General features: G+C 37.7%; 1 protein-coding gene across 8 annotated transcripts in view; it reads right to left on the bottom strand.

Annotated features, from left to right (window-relative positions):
• Positions 1–945: 945 nt before the first annotated feature.
• UPF2 (UPF2 regulator of nonsense mediated mRNA decay) overlaps positions 946–19052 on the bottom strand; it is a 112153-nt gene continuing 94046 nt past the window's right edge. For 7 of the 8 annotated variants that reach the window (XM_036452973.2, XM_036452989.2, XM_036453030.2 and 4 more), the window contains 3 exons: positions 13380–13521; positions 10925–11045; positions 946–2230 (listed from right to left, as the gene is read on the bottom strand). In XM_036452973.2, the coding sequence (XP_036308866.1) occupies positions 2221–2230; positions 10925–11045; positions 13380–13521 (273 nt within the window). In that variant the 3' untranslated portion in view covers positions 946–2220. Of the gene's footprint in view, positions 2231–10924; positions 11046–13379; positions 13522–13714; positions 13809–19052 lie in introns of those variants that run through there. The other variant, XM_036453010.2, reaches the window with a different exon arrangement.

Genomic DNA, 19052 nt, shown 5'->3' with positions numbered 1-19052 from the left:
CCCTCCCCTGTTGGCCATCTTGTGGTGACCATCTTGTGTCCACATGGGGGCAGGATCTTTGACCACATGGGGGCAGCAATCTTGTGTGTTGGAGTGATGGTCAATCTACATATTACTTATTACATAGAATGGAGATATATATATATATATATATATATATATATATATATATATGGCAAGCTTCTTGGTGGATAAAACAGAATCTACCTTACATATCACTATGTAAGCTATTTTTGTTATAGTAATCTAATTGAATAATGTACCATCTTATTTGATCTTTCTTTATGGTTCCCAAAAACACCACACTTGTTCTTTCTAGATGACATATAAAAGGCAAATGAAGGTTAATTACAGCTGACTTTCAGATATCCTCTGAGTTTTGCATAATATACAGTATAATTATCTCTGGCTCCCCCAAACAATTTAAAACAGAAATGACAAAACTTTTCCAACTCTAATGACTCTCAGCTGAATTTGAAAAATTTTAGCAATAGTGATTGCAGGCACTCCTTTGGTATACATGTAAGCAAGCCCTGGAATGAACACCTTGAAAGAAATGGAAAACAATGGTTCTTGTGATTCCTTTCTGAGCTGCCTGCCTTTCAAAGGCTTTTATCACCCAGGTTTGCACACATTATGGTAAAAACATAAACACTCCTCATGTCAGACGTGTTGTGCCAACATTTTCTAATTAGCTTTAAGCCTATTTGTTCACTAGACTCCACAGGCTACTTTTTGTACTGACCCAAAGGTAAGCTAATAACTCAGGCACCTAGGAAAACAATGCAAATACAGAATGCTAAAGTGAGAGCAACAATACTAGTGAGATGCTGAAGAAATCTGAGACAACTTTAGAAAGGATGAAGATGACCTTGAAAGATACTAATTTATCCATTTAGTAGGTTTCCAAAACCAAAACCAAATAAAACCCAACCACAGCATATCTAAATTACAACACTTTATTGCAGCATCGGCAAAGGTCAGATTTCTGAAGCTGGTGAAGATTGGGCAGCATTTCCATGTGAAATGTTACAACTTTACAAGTTTTGTTTCTTATTTAATTCTACATGCAGAAACTGAAACATGGTAAAAGAAAAAATGCAAAATAGCTAGAAAAAAGATGTAATCAAGTTGTAGCATACAGATGTGCTCTTTAACTAAATTTACTATGCCTATTGAAAAGCAAACGAAAGACAACTATCCTAATAAATTAACAGATTGCCAGAAACAGACTAAGAACCCTCATTTCTATTTGGGGGGAGGGAGAAGGAACAAAACAAAACAAAAACAAAAAACAAAATAAAAGCTCTACTGTTTCCATACTTTGTTTAGAGACAAAGGCTGTAAACCCATGAAGGTCAACAAAATCTTCTGATCCACTTCTTGCTGTCCTTCATCCATTTTCTGTGACATGCTGACTGGCACATTTGTTTTCAATGATACTTACAATGGGCTCAGAATCCCTTTTCTCAGGCTGGTGTGACTTCCCTAAGTCATCTGAATCCATGCTCTTTGTAATACTAACAGTCTTTCACATTTTTCTTTTACCCAAATAGGCAATTTTATATCACTGACTCTTGATGGATAAAACTGATTTTTGTCCCTCATCCCTTGTTCCTCTTGAAACAGATTCCTAAACAAAAGCCTTCCTGGTGGATTTTCTGGTACTTTGATATTTTTCATCATTTTGTTGTCCTGCATGTAAGTTTTTACTAGAAGATTTTACTGCTTGCGCTATACTTTCCTACTGTAGTTCTGGAGCCCCCAAATGTATCTTCTTCCAACATGGGATGTTCAATTCAGAGACACTGTAACTCAAATCAAGTTTAAAACTTCAAGTTCATTTCCCCCTTACCATTACCATTACAATCACTTCTTCTCAGGCTCAGTCATCTCACTGACGCTCTTCTTTCTGGGTGTAACTGCTCAGTAGTCAAGTTAACCATCTCATTTCTTGACTGCCATTCTCAGAGAAGATTAACCCTCACGTGATTTCCATTACAAAAGGCCGTTTATGCCTTATCTGGAAGCGGCTTGTTCCGGTGTTGGCAGAGGCTGCTGTTTCTGCCTCATGGCCCCAGCCTGTCCCAGGTTGTTCAGATTCGCAACTCTCTAGACCGACATGCTGAGATGTGTCCACTGCTCTCATTCAATTGCTGGAGGACTCCACTATCCACAACATCAGATACAGGACCTAATGAAATGACACGTGCTGCTGGATCAACGTCTCCTAGAAGCACAAACAGGGCAAGGTTAAAGAACTAGTACCGAGGACAAACCCCTGGTAAGAAAAGAACCCCTGAATTCCACCAGTCACTGTTTACTGTAAATTAATCAATGCTTTTTAAGGAGCACACAAACTCCTATTGGATTAAGACAATAGTATCCTGAAAAGGGGCTCTAAAAAAAGTAATTCTGACAGTGATCCAGTTATCTTTTCTACAACTACTTTCTAAGATGCTGAGAATTCGTGATTTTTGTTATGGTTGAATTGTGTACTCCCAAGTCATGTTGAGTTCTAAATTCTTGGCACCTCAGGAAGTGACCTTCTTTTGAAATAGGGTCATTACAGATGTAATCAGTTAAGAAGAGGCCACATCAGCCAAAACCGGTTTGGCTCAGTTGATAGAGCATCAGCCTGCGGACTGAAAGGTCCCAGGTTAGATTCCGGTCAAGGGCATGTACCTTGGTTGCAGGCACATTCCCAGTAGGGGGTATGCAAGAGGCAGCTGAGTGATGATTCTCTCTCATCGATGTTTTTAACTCTCTATCCCCCTCTCTCTCTGTAAAAAAAAAAAAAAAAAATCAATAAAAAATATATTAATTAAAAAAGAAAAAAAGAAAAAAGAAAGAAGAAGAGGCCACATCAGAGTAGGATGGGCCCCTAATCCAGTATAACCATGTCCTGAGTACAAGGGGATTTTGCACACACACAAGCAGAATGCCACATGCTGAACAGCATGCTGTTAAACAATGATTGGGTTACCAAAGAGATCAAAGAAGAAATTAAAAATATCCTAGAAACCAATGACATTAAAAACACAACAATCCAAAATCTATGGGACACAATGAAAGCAGTCCTGAAAGGGAAGTTTATTATTCTACAGGCCTACCTCAAAAAACGAGAAAAAAATGGTAGTAAATCATCTAACTCTATAATTTAAAGAATTAAAAAGAACAAGAAAAGACCAGAGTGAGCACAGGAAGGAGATAATAAAGAACAGAGCAGAAATAAATGACATAGAGACACAAAAACAACAACAATACAAAAGATCAATGAAACCAAGAGCTGGTTCTTTGAAAGGATAACAAGATTGATGGACCTATAGCCAGGCTCACCAAGAAGCAGAGAGAGAGGACCCAAATAAACAAAATCAGAAATGAAAGAGGTGAAATAACAACAGACCCCACAGAAATACAAAGAATTGTTAAAAAATACTATTCCAACAAACTAGACAACATGGAGGAAATGGACATATTCTTAGAAAAATACAACCTTCCAAAACTCAATCAAGAAGAATCTAAAAATCTCAATAGACTGATAACTATGGGAAAAATTGAGGCAGTCATCAAAAAGCTTCCAGCAAACAAAAGCCCGGGGCCAGACGACTTCACAGGGAAGTTTTACCAAACATTCAAAGAAGAACTAAGAACTAAAACCTATCCTCCTCAGACTATTCCAAAAAATTTAAGATGAAGGAACACTTCCAAGCTCCTTCTATAAAGCCAGCATCACCCTAATACCGAAACCAGATAAAGACAACTCAATGAAGGAGAATGACAAGCCAATATCCTTCATGAACATGAATGCCAAAATCCTCAACAAAATTCTAGCAAATCGGATCCAAGCAGCACATAAGAAAGATCAGACACCATGACCAAGTAGGATTTATCCTGGGGATGCAAGGATGGTACTATACCCACAGATCAATAAATGTGATGCATCACAAACAAATTGAGAGATAAAATTGATGCAGAAAAAGCATTTGACAAAATCCAAAACACCCTTTCTTGATAAAAACTCTCAGCAAGGTGGGAATAGAAGGATCATACCTCAACATAATAAAAGCTATATATGATAAACCCACAGAAAGCATCATACTCAATGGGCAAAAACTAAAACCATTTCCCCTAAGAACAGGAACAAGTCAGGGATCCCCACTCTCACCACTCCTGTTCAACATAGTACTGGAAGTTCTAGCCATTGTGATTAGACAAGAAGAAATAAAAGGCATCCAAATTGGAAAAGAATAAGTAAAACTGTCCTATTCGCAGATGGCATGATACTGTACATAGAAAACTCTAAAGATGCCATCAAAAATTATTACACTTTCTGAAACCGGTTTGGCTCAGTGGATAGAGCGTTGTTCTGCGGACTGAAGGTCCCATGTTTGATTCCGATCAAGGACATGTACATTGGTTGCAGGCACATCCCCAGTAGGGGGCGTGCAGGAGGCAGCTGATCGATGACTCTCATTGATGTTTCTAGCTATCTCTCTCCCTTCCTCTGTGTGAAAAATCAATAAAATATATTTAAAAAATTATTAGACTTAATAAATGAATTCGGCAATGTAGCAGGATACAAAATTAATGCCAAGAAATCTTTTCTATACACCAATAGTGAACTTACAGAAAGAGAAACTAGGAAAGCAATCTCATTTACCAAAAAAAATTAAGATACCTAGGAATAAACTAACTACAGAGGTAAATGACCTATACGTGGAAAACTACAGGACACTGAAAAAAGAGATAGAGGAGACATAAACAGATGGAAGAACATACTGTGCTCATGGATTGGTAGAATCAACATCATTAAAATGTCCATAATACCCAAAGCAATCTACAGATTCAATGCACTTCCCATTAAAATACCTATGGTGTATTTCACAGACCTAGAACAAACTTTCCAAAAATTCATCTGGAAAAAAAAAAAAAAAAAAAAAAAAAAAAGAGACCCAAGACCCCGAATAGTTGCAGCAATCCTGAGAAAGAAGAACAAAGTAGGTGAGATCGCAATACCAGATATCAAGCTGTATTACAAAGCTACTGTTCTCAAAACAGCCTGGTACTGACACAAAAACAGACAGATAGATCAATGGAATAAAGAACCCAGAAATCTAGCCAAACCACTATGCTCAATTAATATTTGACAAAGGAGGCATGAACATACAATGGAGTCAAGATAGTCTCTTCAATAAATGATGTTGGGGAAATTGGACAGATACATGAAAAAAAAAAATGAAACTAGACCACCAACTTACACCATACACAAAAATAAACTCAAAATGGATAAAGGACTTAAACATAAGATGGGAAACCTTAAAAATATTAGAGGAATCCATACGCAACAAAATCTCAGACATATGCTGAGGTAATTTCTTCACAGATACTGCTCCTAGAGCAATGGAAACTAAGGAGAAAATAAACAAATGGGACTAAATCAAAATAAAAAGTTTTCCACAGCAAAAGAAGCCATCAACAAACAACAAGAAAGCCCACTGCATGGGAGAACATATTTGCCAATGTTATCTCCAATAAGGTTTTAATCTCCAACATTTACAGGGAACTCATACAACTTAACAAAAAGGAAGATAACAACCCAATCAAAAAAATGGGCAAAGGACCTAATTAGACACTTGTCAAAAGAAGACAGAAGGAAGGCCAAGAGACATATGAAAACATGCTCAAAGTCATTGATTATCCGAGAGATGCAAATCAAAATGACGATGCAGTACCATCTCACACTTGTCAGAATGGCTATCATCAACAAATGACATGTGCTGGTAAGGATGCGGAGAAAAAGGAACCCTTGTGCACTTCTGGTAGGAATACAGACTGGTGAAGCCACTGTGGAGAACAGTATGGAGTTTCCTCAAAAAACTGAAAATGGAACTCCCATTTGACCCAGTAATCCCACTTCTAGGAATATATCTCAAGAAACCAGAAACACCAATCAGAAGGGATATATGTACCTTTATGTTCAAAGCAGGAAAATTCACCATAGTTAAGATTTGGAAACAACCTAAGTGCCCATCAGCAGATGAGTGGATTAAAAAACTATGGCACATCCACACAATGGAATGCTAAGCTGCAGTAAAAAAGGAATTCTTACCATTTGCAACAGCATGGATGGAACTGGAGAGCATTATGCTAAGTGAAATAATCCAGTCAGAGAAAAATAAATATCACATGATCTCATTCATTTATGGAATATATTGAACAACATAAAGTGATGAACAAAAACAGATCCAGTAACAGAGAAGCATCAATCATACCATCAAACCTCGGAGGGAAGGTAGGGGAGGGTGAGGGTAAGGGGGAGAGATTAAGCAAAGGACTTGTATGCATGCATATAAGCATAACCAATGGACACAGACAACAGAGGTATAAGGGCATGAGTGAGGAGGGCAATGGGGAATAAGGACACATATATTATACCTTAATCAAAGAAATTTTTTTTAAAAAATTGTAAAAAAGGAATACTTTAAATAAATTCAATGAATGATAGGAAAAAAAATGATCCTAGTCCTTGGTAAATAAGACACATTTATATCACTTATAGTGTAGGGGGTGCCACTTGACTAGTTTATAAGCAAACAATGATTCTGGGAGATTTAAAAATGTAAGAGTCCAAAAAGTACTTAAAATTTACACTCTGGATTCCAGAGGGATTCTATTTTTTAAAAAATATATTTTATTGATTTTGTACAGAGAGGAAGGGAGAGAGAGAGTTAGAAACATCGATGAGAGAGAGTCATCGATCAGCTGCCTCTTGCACACCCCCTACTGGGAATATTTTAAAGTTTAAGGAGCAGGGATGCAATCCATATGAATTTGCAGCATATAAATCACATTAGTACTAACACCTACCAGAGATGCTAAGTTGTAGTTTTTCAACACTAGCAGAGTGGAAAACAACCTTGTTCTGCACTATAAGATACCCAGATAATTATTTACTTAGAGCATTTCTGCTATTTTTAACTTGTTATAAACAAATGTTAGAGCATTACTACCCCATGAGAAAGACTGAGATTTTAATTTATAGTCTCTTTCAATCCTTATTAGAAAATGAAAAAAGCCATAACACCTCAGAGCCTTATCAAAATCCACAGGTAAGAAAAACATTAAGCTGCTTTGATAACCAGTTTCTAAATAAATTTCCCTTTATCTGCCATATAACATCAACAATATTAACATTTTTAAAAAGCACTAGCCAAGTTAGGAGCCAAAATGAAAACAGTTTTGAGACCTCATTCACAGAATTTTCTTTTCACTCCTTTAAATAGGAATTCCCCACTCAGCATGTTCTCCTGAAGACATCTGGTGAACCACTGCTCTACATATATATCTTTCTGCTAAGTCTGGCCCAGTGTTAAAAATAAAACAAAGAGGCGCCAAACCACCAGGGAAATCCACCCCATCAGTTAGTATGACTACACATTTGTTCACTTAAAAGTTTAAAAAACATTTGGTGCTCAACAGACTAAAAAACTCATATTTACCTGTCTGCTTGTTCTACACTGCTATCACCACTGGCTTTGAAAATATCACAATAGTTGGCAGAGAACCATTTTCAAGAGTGATGGACAAGTTAGGATTTTATTTTTTGGGTTATGATTTTAAAAAGATATTTAAACCAGGTACTGAGGGTAGATCAAGAGTTGGGATTCTCACAAAATCATGAAATAAGGAAAAAAGCTAGGGAACAGAACATGTGGGAAAAGTTTATTAAATGACTACACATGGACTTATAAAAGGTCCTTTGTCCATTCAACAAATATTTACTAAGCATCTATTTGCTAGGCACTAAAAGCTTTGCCTTTGCCCTCATTTTTTCAACCTCATGGAGAACATAGGCAAGCTAGCAAGTGATTGGCAGTGTCTTTGGAAAGACCCTGAGCCAGGACAGCAAGTACATACTGACCTATGTCAGACTTCAGAATACCAAGGAGATACCTGCTGGAGGAGCAGTGTGGTCCAGAGATAAAGCACGAGAGGGTTCCAAACAGAGGAAGGTGAAAAGATGGTAAAAGAACTAAAAGGCCAGCTTGGTTGGGAGTGGGAGGGAGGGGGGAGAAATAGCAGGAGATAAAACCAATAAGGTAGTACACTCGCAACCTGTTAACCAAGTAGAGGAGTTAGGACTTATCCTATAAGCCACGAGGACCCACTGAAGACCTCACATAATCAGACAGCAGATTTCATTTTAGAAAGACACTGTGGGTACAGCAGAGACAATAAAATAGAAGGGGTTGAAATTGAAGACTGAGAAGTAGATCAGGAGGCTGCTGGAAATAATGCAATGGTGATGATAGCTGGATCTAGAATCTTGCAGTAGAAGTGGAATAAAATAGGAAAGTGTAAGAGCTATTCAGCAGTAGAATTAGAGAATTTGTTAATTAACTAGATATGGAAATTGATGGAGAGAGGAATCTAAACTAAAAACCTCCATTTATAGTCTGGACAACTAAGTAGGCAGTGTTTCTCTTCACTAAGCCAGAGAACAGAGAAGCAGAGCAGCTTGGGGGTTAGGGACATAGTGATGTTTATGCTCCTATGAGACATCTAGGTGGCTATCTAGAAGATAGTTGGATATATAGTCAGAAAACAAAGACATAGCATCTCTAGGCAGAGGCAAGTCCAGAAAGGAGTAAGGAGACAGAAGTAGGATGAGTCAGTGAAAGAAAAGAAAGACCAGAAGACAGCAGAGCCAAGTGAAGTGAAGAGAGTGTGCCAAGAAGAAAAGGTCCATATGCTAAGTGCTCTGACAGCCTAAAAGACTCCTGAATGAAGCATTCACAGGCAGCTTGGTGGCTGAAAGGCAGTTTCAGTGAAAAGGCAGGAAGACAGCAGACTTCAGTGAGCCTCACAATGTGAGGTGAGAAAGAACAAATGTGGCCAATTCTTCCAATTTGCCTAACTAGGGGCAAGCAGAGCTAGAGGGAGGAAAGAAAAACAAATTTTAACAAAAAATTTTGAAAAACTGCTGCCAAATTAAGAAAGGCATGCCTTTGTACTCATACATACATCCCTTATAACATTTAAGTTTACACTACTGTTTTCCAACATTTTTGTTCCCTATTGCATAAGAAATGTTTGGTACTTAACAGACTTTCAATCAATGATTTTTTAAAGAAATATATGACTAGGGAAGAATTATCTCTCTCAAGTTACCTGTACTTAGTTTTCCAGTGGACTATATAAATAGACCGAAAGTTAACACGTTTTCCCCCCCTGACTTTTCAATTTTCCATAGTGCAGGACTGAATCTCTGGTAGGTGCTGGATGCATGTAAATTGAGAGGAGCAAACCCTACTGCAGATATCAATTGTGTATCACCCAATGCATTGCAAATTAGGAAGATGCTACACTTGCAATATGGACAGGCGAACTTGATAGAGAACATCAATATAAGAATATTCTAACAGTTCTTTTCTCCAATCACCAGACAAAAAAAGGAAACAGGTATTATCAAGAATACTGTGGTATATATTTAATGCTACTCTAAAAAAATATAAAAGCAGGAAACTAATATTTCTATGGCATGTTAACCTAGCTAGCTGCTTCTACGTTTTGGCAGCAATAAAAGGTTTTATTAAAGAACTTTAATGAAATTTGGATATTAAATATAACCTAATATCTTACTATGCTTAATTAGATGGGTTTGTATAGCATTTCTTTTCCTTCCTCCCTCCCACAGCATTTCTAAAAACATTACAGCTAGTAGACATTAAAAACAGATCCCCAGCCGAAACCGGTTTGGCACAGTGGATAGAGGATCGGTCTGTGGATTGAAAGGTCCCAGGTTTGATTCCGGTCAAGGGCATGTACACTGGTTGCAGGCACATCCCCAGTAGGGGGTGTGCAGGAGGCAGCTGATTGGTGTTTCTCTCTCATCAATGCTTTCTATCCCTTTCCCTTCCTCTCTGTAAAAAAATCAATAAAATATATATTAAAAAAAAACACACACACAACAGATCCCTCAACAGTCATGACAAACCAATTTTCTAAATTTCAATTTGATTCAAGTTGCCTGAACATACAGTTCAAAGAAAACCATCATCAGGAACACACAAGTATATTAGTGAGTAAAAGATACAGGCTTAAAGAACATCTGCATTTTCGAGACTCTCCTCAACAATGAGCTACTCTTGCTACTCCAACACACTTCCTTCTACACCTGTTCATCTGGCCTCCAAATAAGGGGACATCTTGGGTCTGTTGTATATCCTCAGTCTCAATACTAATATTCAAGAGAGAGCTCAGTAAGAGCAGCAAAGCCAATGGCACTTTGGGTCCTAACCCAACAACAAGAAAATTGAGTTGATGGTTTAAGTTTTAGGTGACGTCCCAAAAAATCTTTGAATAATTTTATTCTTTAAAAGTAGATTTTAAAAAGAGGCTTTATTAGGGAACATTTTCTATGTGAAATTCCTTATAGAGTTTTAATTATTTAAGGTTTAGCAATTCAAGTTAAAGTAATAGAAATAACATAAATCCCAGCAGGACATTTCATCATTTAACAAATAAAATAACACAAAACAAACTCAACCTGCTTGCTATACTTTCAAGTGTTTTTAAACATTAAGACGACTAAACACTGACGAGAGAGCCTAACACAAAGCCTACGATCTCTCTCAGGCTAATATATAAACCAGTCTTCTCTAAAAATGCAAAAAACCAACCTTAAAAACAGAAAAGACCCCTTGGGAGAGTGAAAGCCAACATCAGTGTGGCTGAAATCAAGACTTAAAAAACCAAACACCTGTAACTACTTTATAAATAAGTTTTCTTTTCTTAAATACCTATAACACGAAGACTTTTCTATTTTGCTAATAATTAGGTCTTTATCATGAACGATAATCCAGAATTACCTAATTTATACACAGAAGAGCTAAGGGAGAAATGAGAGAGACAGTCATACCTCCCACCAGTCTTAAAGATTAGATCCGCATTAGGTGCTCCCTTTGGATGTTGGTAACGGGGCCTCCGCTCACGATTGGTGTTTGCTGGAGCTGGGCGCTGGGCAAGAGACTGCAGCATTTCTGTCATGAGGAGCAAAATAGAAAAGGTGGTGAACTCTGGTAAATGTTCTCTCCCATGAAGCATAAAACACCCTAGAGAGATCACGTGTATTAGTTCAGTCAGGTTGCTGACTAAAGAAAATGACCCGTTAAACAGATTAAAATGATTAAATACTGAAAGATCACATCAAGAAATGAGATTTGCTCTTTAAAATCCAATGCCTCCATTACTGTCAATTTGGCCTTTATAGTAAGTATCTTGTGAGGCAGTAAAAGAGTAGGAGATATAGTAATATTGTTTTTTGGAACAGGATAATATTGGTTCTGCTGTTAATTAGTTGTGGGACTTTGAATTCAGTTTCCCTAAATATAAAATGTGAATAATAATCATTTATAGAACTGTGAGGATTAACTACTTTGAAAAAGTACATAAAACAGTATCTGGCCTATAGTTATACTGAATATTAGCTATTATTGTTTACTAGAGGCCTGGTGGGGTCCCTCGGCCTGGCCTGCAGGGATCAGGCCGAAACCAGCTCTCTGACATCCCCTGAGGGGTCCCAGATTGCAAAAGGGTGCAGGCCAGGCTGAGGGACCCCACCAAGGCACGAATCCATTAAACCAGGCCTCCAACATCCCCCGATGGGTCCAGAATGCAGGTGATGCAGATTCGGGTCCAACAGTGCCCCAGCAGCAACCTAACCCACGGCTGATTCCACAAGGAATCAGGCTCCCTCCTCTACTGGTCAGAGCGTCTGCTCCTGGTGTTCATTGTGCATCACAGCTACTGAGCAAACGGCCAACGGTCGGATGGTCACTTAGGTTTTTATATGTGTAGTTTATTAAAAATGCTGTCTAGCCAAAACCGGTTTGGCTCAGTGGATAGAGCATCAGCCTGCCGACTGAAAGGTCTCAGGTTCGATCCCGGTCAAGGGCATGTACACTGGTTGCAGGCACATCCCCAGTAGGGGGTGTGCAGGAGGCAGCTGGCCGATGATTCTCTCTCATCAATGTTTCTAACTCTCTATACCTCTCTCTTCCTCTCTAAAAAATCAATAAAATATATTGGAGGAAAAAAGGAAAATAAAAAGAATGCTGTCTATCCAGACAATGAGGGGGGAGTGAGGGGAGTAAAGGTCTGGGGTGGGGGTGGGTCTGAGCTGGTGGGGGTCAATGAGGGGAAAGGCGGACACATGCAATACTTTCAACAATAAAGAATTATATTATTTTAAAAAAGAATGCTGTCCATCAACTGAAAGAGGAGATGCTAGAAGTGAGATTTAAAGACAGAAACTGAGTGTTTATTTACACAACAACCGCTTGCACAAAAAGGCATTTTGCCAGCCTGGCCAGTGTGAGTCAGTTATTGAGCATCAACCTATGAACCACGGAGGGCACAGTTCGATTCAAGTTAGGGCATATTCCTGGATTGTGGGCTCAACAGCCAGTAGGGAGCATGCAGGAGGTAGCCAATTGACGATTATCTCTCATTACTGATGTTTGTATCTCTCTCCCCCTCTCTGAAATCAATAAAATAAAATTTCTTTTAAAAAGCAGTTTGTCAGTATAATATTATATAAACAACTATATTTTGGCTCTAAAATCTGGGTGCCAGAGATGCCAAAAAGATGGCTTATGAGATATCCATGGATTCTTTGCATAAAGTTCCAGTTAATCCAAGAATATTAAGTATCTATAATAATCTATAATAATAAAGGCATAATATACTAATTAGACCAGACATCCTTCCAGACAACTTTCCAGGCGAAACCAAGCTGAGAGGGAAGCCCAGGTCCTGGGAGCCTGCAGGTGGCTGGAAGGAAGCTCAGGTCCCAGTTGCTGGAGGTAAGCCCAGGTACCGGGTGTTAGAGGAAAGCGGTGCCAGCAGCCGGGGGAAGGAAGGCCTACTCTTGCACAAATTTTGTGCATTGGGCCTCTAGTGTCTATATAAAAGTAGAGCTCTAATTTGAGCATACCCTCAAATATGAAGGAATATGGGTTCCTCAAGACCAGGATTTCCAAACAGGCAAAAAGAGATCATAAATATTTGTTGAGTTAATTTGCTCACAGTTTGGCTGACATGATTAAAAATTGATTATCTCACTTGCAAACATAGCTCTATTGGTATGGAATTTAATTGAGTTATGGAATGAGCAAATTATGACAATTATTTTTATTTTATAAATAGGTGAGAGAAAAATGAAGATAGAAGGGACAAAAAAAAAACATTCAACTTCTCAGACTAAATATATAAAAACATGATATGAAAAGGTCAACATAATGTTTATTTTCTATATTTTAAAAGACCTAAAAGAATCAAATATTTCTACTTCTGTCCTTTAAATGATTTTATACCTTGATAATCTTCTTGTTCTTGTCGTTCATTGATATCTAGCGTGAGCTTTTTCATTCTCATCCTTTCTTCCTGTTCTGCCTGTTGCTGGTTCCAATGATTTGCAGCAAGTTGGGAAGACATGGGTACATTAAGGATCTTAAACTGAGGGGGGAAAAAGGAAAAAACAAATGACTTGAGAAAATCAAGAGGGGAAAAAAAGATTTCAAATAAAATAACAAGAAGAATTAAATGAATTTAGAAAAAAAAATAATGTCTTTCCTTTCCCGTAAGTCAGTAAAGACAGTAAAATCTAAGAACATACACAGAAAATAGTACTACTTTATTAGGGACAAACCTATTAGATTTGGATGGGAAGTGGAGGCCATCAAGTTCAACCTCCATGAAAAGCAGAAGCTCCTCTTCCCTGCACCCTGCTTGGCAGCACACACCTAGCAATGAGAGCATTTCCATTTTGTAGACCTTCTCATATAATTGTCAGAAAGGCTTTATGTAGCAAACTGTAATCTGTATCCTTTTCATTTCTATGCTCTGGAACCAGTTTTGCCCTCCTGAACAATACTGAACAAATCTAGTCCACCTTCAGTATTAACAGACCTTCATAATTCTCAAGATAGCTGTGATGCTGGAAAGAAGGAAGAGTTAAGGAACTAACATACAAGATCTATTTCGGTTATGCAAGAGAGTCCTTATCTATGGGATGTTTTTGTTTTCAGCAGGATGTCCTGGGTTTATAATTGCACAAGGTATACAAAATAAGATAAAACCTATAGATATATGAGCTCCCTGGAAATTGTTAAGTAAGCTATGCAACTATCTGAGTAATAAATGGAGATGTTTTGTAGCCTAAATTCTCTCTGCTGTGTATAATTTGCACCCCCTCATTATAGAGTCCTCCTCTAACACTCTGAATAAAGGAATGTCTGATGCAGAAAGGAAAGACATGGAGAGCTGTGCTCAGGATCCCAGACTTCTGCCTGCATGACCTATGCTTTTAAATGCCTGCATCCTTAAAATGATTAGTAAAGCTTAAAACTGCATAAGAATGCTAATCCATGCCCTAACTGGTTTGGTTCAGTAGATAGAGTGTTGGCCTGCAGACTCAAGGGTCCCAGGGTAGAAATGCTTTCCAACCAGTAGGTTAGCTTGCTGCTGGGGTCCGGCTGATCGGGACTGAGTGAGACAGGCTGAACATGCCCTGGAGCCCTCCCACGGTCCCTCCTCAGCTGGCCAACCTCCGGTGTCCCTCCCTGGCCCCGATCATATACTGGTGGGGTCCCTCGGACTGGCCTGTGCCCTCTTGCAATCCAGGACCCCTTGAGGGGTGTCAGAGAGCCAGTTTTGGCTTGAGGTCAGGCTGAGGAACTCCACTAGTGCACAAATTCGTGCACCAGGCCTCTAGTTATAAATAAATGACAAAAACACTTTATGACCTATTACAAGTTTTACAAAAGGGAAAGTTCTCATGTAGTATGTGCTTTACAAGAATAGAAAAGAGGGAGCACAAGCGACAAATTTCCTGATGCCATCCTCTCCAGTGCCTTTGACATAAAGCTACTAATATACTTTTTAAAAGAGAGGTTCTTCTTATAGCAAGTTAGATGGCAAAAACTATAGTCACTCAATTTGATTTCCTGGAATATTATAATGGGTAATGGTGATTTACACTGTATTTTAAAGCTACTTCAATCAATAAAATAAACTGATGAACAAAACTGGTCCAGAGGTATGGATGCATGGAACAGACTGATATATCTCAGAGGGGAGGTGGGTGTAAGGGACAGAAACAGATTAACCAAAGAACTTAATATGCATATCTGTACAGCTCATGGGTATAGATAGCAGTGGTGAAGGCCTGGGGTGGGGCAGGGAGTTGGGTGGAAGAGGAAAAGTGGGGGGAAATGGGGAATATCTGTAAAACTGTCAAAATAAAAAATAAATTTAGCCCAGTTGGCATGGCTGAGTGGTTGAACATCAGCCTATGAACCAGTAGGTCATGGTTCAATTCACAGTGAGGGCACATGCCCAGGTTGCAAGCTCCATCCCCAGTGAGAGGCATGCAGGAAGCAGCCGAACAATGATTCTCTCATCACTTACGTTTCTATCTCTCTCTCCCCTTCTCCCTAAAATCAAAACAAATATGTTAAAAATAAATTTAAAAACAAAGCTACTTCATAACTGTAGCTGAAATTGCAGAAAAAATACATATATGTATCCAAAACATAGACATAATCCCAAGTTACTATGACAGATAGTATCAGTTACTCCAGTCAAAAGATATGTAAAACAAATAATGATTCCTTATAAATATTAACTGAAAAAAGGGTTGTTTACAAGTATTAAACTATAATATACTGTGCATTTGTTTAAAATAATAAAATAGCTTTATAACATCATGATTTTATTAATTTAAAACATTTAAGTAATCAAAACATTTTATTTCAACTCAGTATTCTAATTTATAAATATTAAACCTAGATAATATATCAATAGAATTATCCTTCTTTCTTTCTACCTACTCACCTCAGTGGTATAAATTTGTATTTTCCTAATGACTACAGGAGAAAGTTAATTCTGAGTACAAATTTGTACACAAAGAGATCTTTCACTTAAGAACCAAAGATTCCTATAAAGGCAACACATTTCACATTTCTAGAAAAACCGTTGCACCAAAAGGGCCAACACCCAAAACACAAATAAAGAAATAAAAACCTGAACAAAATGTATTTTCTTTTTCAGACCACAAAAGAGCAGTGATGTTTCTCAAATAATGTTCATAAAGTTGAACCTTTTCCAAAATTCCAAATAAAGTTTGAGTTGAAAATGTACTTAATAACCAAGTATTTTGAACTCTCATTTCATGTTTGGGAATGTTTTTTAATAAAGTTCAATAAAACTGTTTTCTTAAAAATTAAACAAAATTTCCCATTTTAAGAAGGACTTCTACTCATTTTGTATAAAGCTACCTGGGTTACACAGTATATAATCTACCCACTTTAAACTAAAAACATTCCTTTTAATAAATAAGTACACTGTCTTATTTTGAGCCATATGAGTTAGAATTTAAGTCTGCTGAAATAAATTTATTTTTCAAAGCTCAAAAGTATTTTTAAGAGAGGTTTTTTATTTCATTTCTGAAAAGGTCATATGGGGTAAACAAATTGACAATGGTATAATGAATTTTCATGTCTGCCTCACAAAAGGGAGGGACAAATGAAAAACGTACCGTAAATAAAATTACTCTGTGTAATTATATTCCTTCAGTAGCTGCAAGAGCTACAAGGGAATAGGAACCAACGTACTGCTAACTGAAGTTATCATGTATTGCCCTTCACAATAACAAACACACCTTTTTTAACAGTGATGGTACATTTATACAATGGAAAACTACTCAGCCATAAAAAGGAAGAAAATTTTACTCTTTGCAACAGCATGGGTAGACCTGGAGAGTATTATGCTAATTGAAATAAACCAGGCAGAAAAAGATAAGCAACATATTTCACTCATATGTGGAACTTAATGAACTGAACTAGCAAGCAAAATAGAGACAGACTTATAAAAAGCAGACAGACAGTTCTTCTGGGTGGCAAGGGTATTGGGGAGATAGAGGTATTGAGCAAAAAAGAAAAAATAGAGAAGGAACTCATAGACATAATGGTATGGTGATTGGGGGTGAGGATAGGTGAAGGTGGAAGAGGGTATAGGGGAATAAATAGTGAAAGGAAGGGAAAGGAGGAGAGGGGAGGGGAGGGGAGGAGAGGGGAGGGGAGGGGAGGAGAGGAGTCGCCCTTTTTTTGGCACCCAAACATCTGGTATTAAGAACTGAAAGCTTTTAAAGAAAAATAAAACGAAGCAGTCCTAAAATGCAATGATAGAAATAAAAGTTGATCACAGAGAACATAGTCCCAAGAAAAGCAAAAAGTCTGAACTTTGAATATCCTGGTAACTGTGGTAAACTAGCAGTTCCATGTGTACTGAGGACAGCAATTGTGCAAAGTTCAAAGAATTCCTCATTTTTCCAGAGAATGAGTACAGGACAAGCAAGAATTTAACCTTGACGTGAGGATGAGTCAGGGTGAAACTTTCCTGAATGAACCATACTGGAGAATGAAGAAAGAACTTATGAGTGGAAAGGAATTATGAACACAGTATCTGAAAAAGTTACAGCAGGGCTCTGAATCTAAGTCAAAATTAACTATTAAAATGAGTCATGATATAAATCCTTTCCAATGTTCTTTCCACATTCTAATTAACATATAGTTCTTGAATCACAAGATTTACCTGCACTGCAGCAAAATAATGGTTTACTGTGCAACTTTAATCCTTTGTGTAAATATGAAATTACATAACAAAAGCAAAGATAAAATTTAGGCAATCATCTCTTTGAGAGTGCACTGGCAGGGAGGGAACAGAATATCCCTTCCACCATGAGATACCTTATTAGAGGTCTTCCCTGATCATCCACCTAAAATAGTTATCTCCCTCTCATGGCCCAACCCAGTCGATTTCTATCCTCTCATCTTGCTTTATTTTTCTTCATAGCAATTTGTATTTTATTGTCCGCCTTCCATAAATAGAATGAAATCTCCCAAAGAGAGGAGGGACTTTGCTTGCCTGCTGTATGTTCTACACATAGGGTAATGTATGGTGTGTAGCAAGTAAACAATAAATATCTGTTAAATGACTTTTTGAATGAGTGTGGGAGCCAGGTATTAAACTCTAAGAGAAGTTGTTGTACCTACCCTATTTCACAGAATCTAAGATTCTATTATAAGATTATTTTACATACCACTAATCAGGAAAATGCTGTCAATTATCACAAGATTCTATCAACTTTAAGCAGCAACTTAATTTCAAAAATACTCCTACAGCACTGGTAATGCATGATATATCTTAGAGTGTGTCAGAGAGCTGGGCTTTATTTTCTTCATAGCACTTTTCACTATCTGCAAGTATATGATGTTTATCTATCTCCCTCAGCAGGATGTAAGCTGTCAATGTATGTATCCTTGAAGTAACAGCTTAACAGGGAATGATTCTGAGGGCCATCTGTGAAGTACAGGAAAAAAGAGGGAAGCAATCTAAGGAGAATGGAGAAGCATCCAGAGTAAAAAAATAATTATTTTTAAGAAAAACCGTAACAATTTCCGTTTTTTCATTATCAACATATTTCATTTTAATTTTTACTCATTTTTTTCTTAGAGAGAGGAAGGAAGAGGGTGTGGGGGGGGGGGGGCGAGAGCGCGAAAGTGAAAGAAAGAAACATCAATTTGTTGTCCCACTTATTTATGCATTCATTGGTTGGTTATTGTATATGCGCTAACTGGAGATGGAACCCGCAACCTTGGAGTATAGGGGCAACGCTTTAACCAACCCTTAGCTCCTGGGCAGGGCCTGAGCGTTTTCTTGAGATGTATCTGTCATCTTTGCCTTTCCCACTATGAGCATACTTAAGAACCTTCCCTACTGAAATAAATGTCCTTTCCATTCAAAAATACCATTCTGTACAAGTCAGAGATGTGTCTTCCGAATATATACTATTATAGATGAAATTATTTCTACCACTGAATACTTGCAACTCTTTTCCCCTTGTAGGCAAAAAACAATTTAGAACCTAAAAAATATAGTTACTCCTTCTACTTGATTCTATCAATTATGATAACAGAGGGCCATTT

This window comes from Pipistrellus kuhlii, unplaced genomic scaffold (assembly GCF_014108245.1).
Source record: "Pipistrellus kuhlii isolate mPipKuh1 unplaced genomic scaffold, mPipKuh1.p scaffold_m20_p_1, whole genome shotgun sequence".
Taxonomy (NCBI): domain Eukaryota; kingdom Metazoa; phylum Chordata; class Mammalia; order Chiroptera; family Vespertilionidae; genus Pipistrellus; species Pipistrellus kuhlii.
This window is presented reverse-complemented; position numbering and strand designations above follow the sequence as displayed.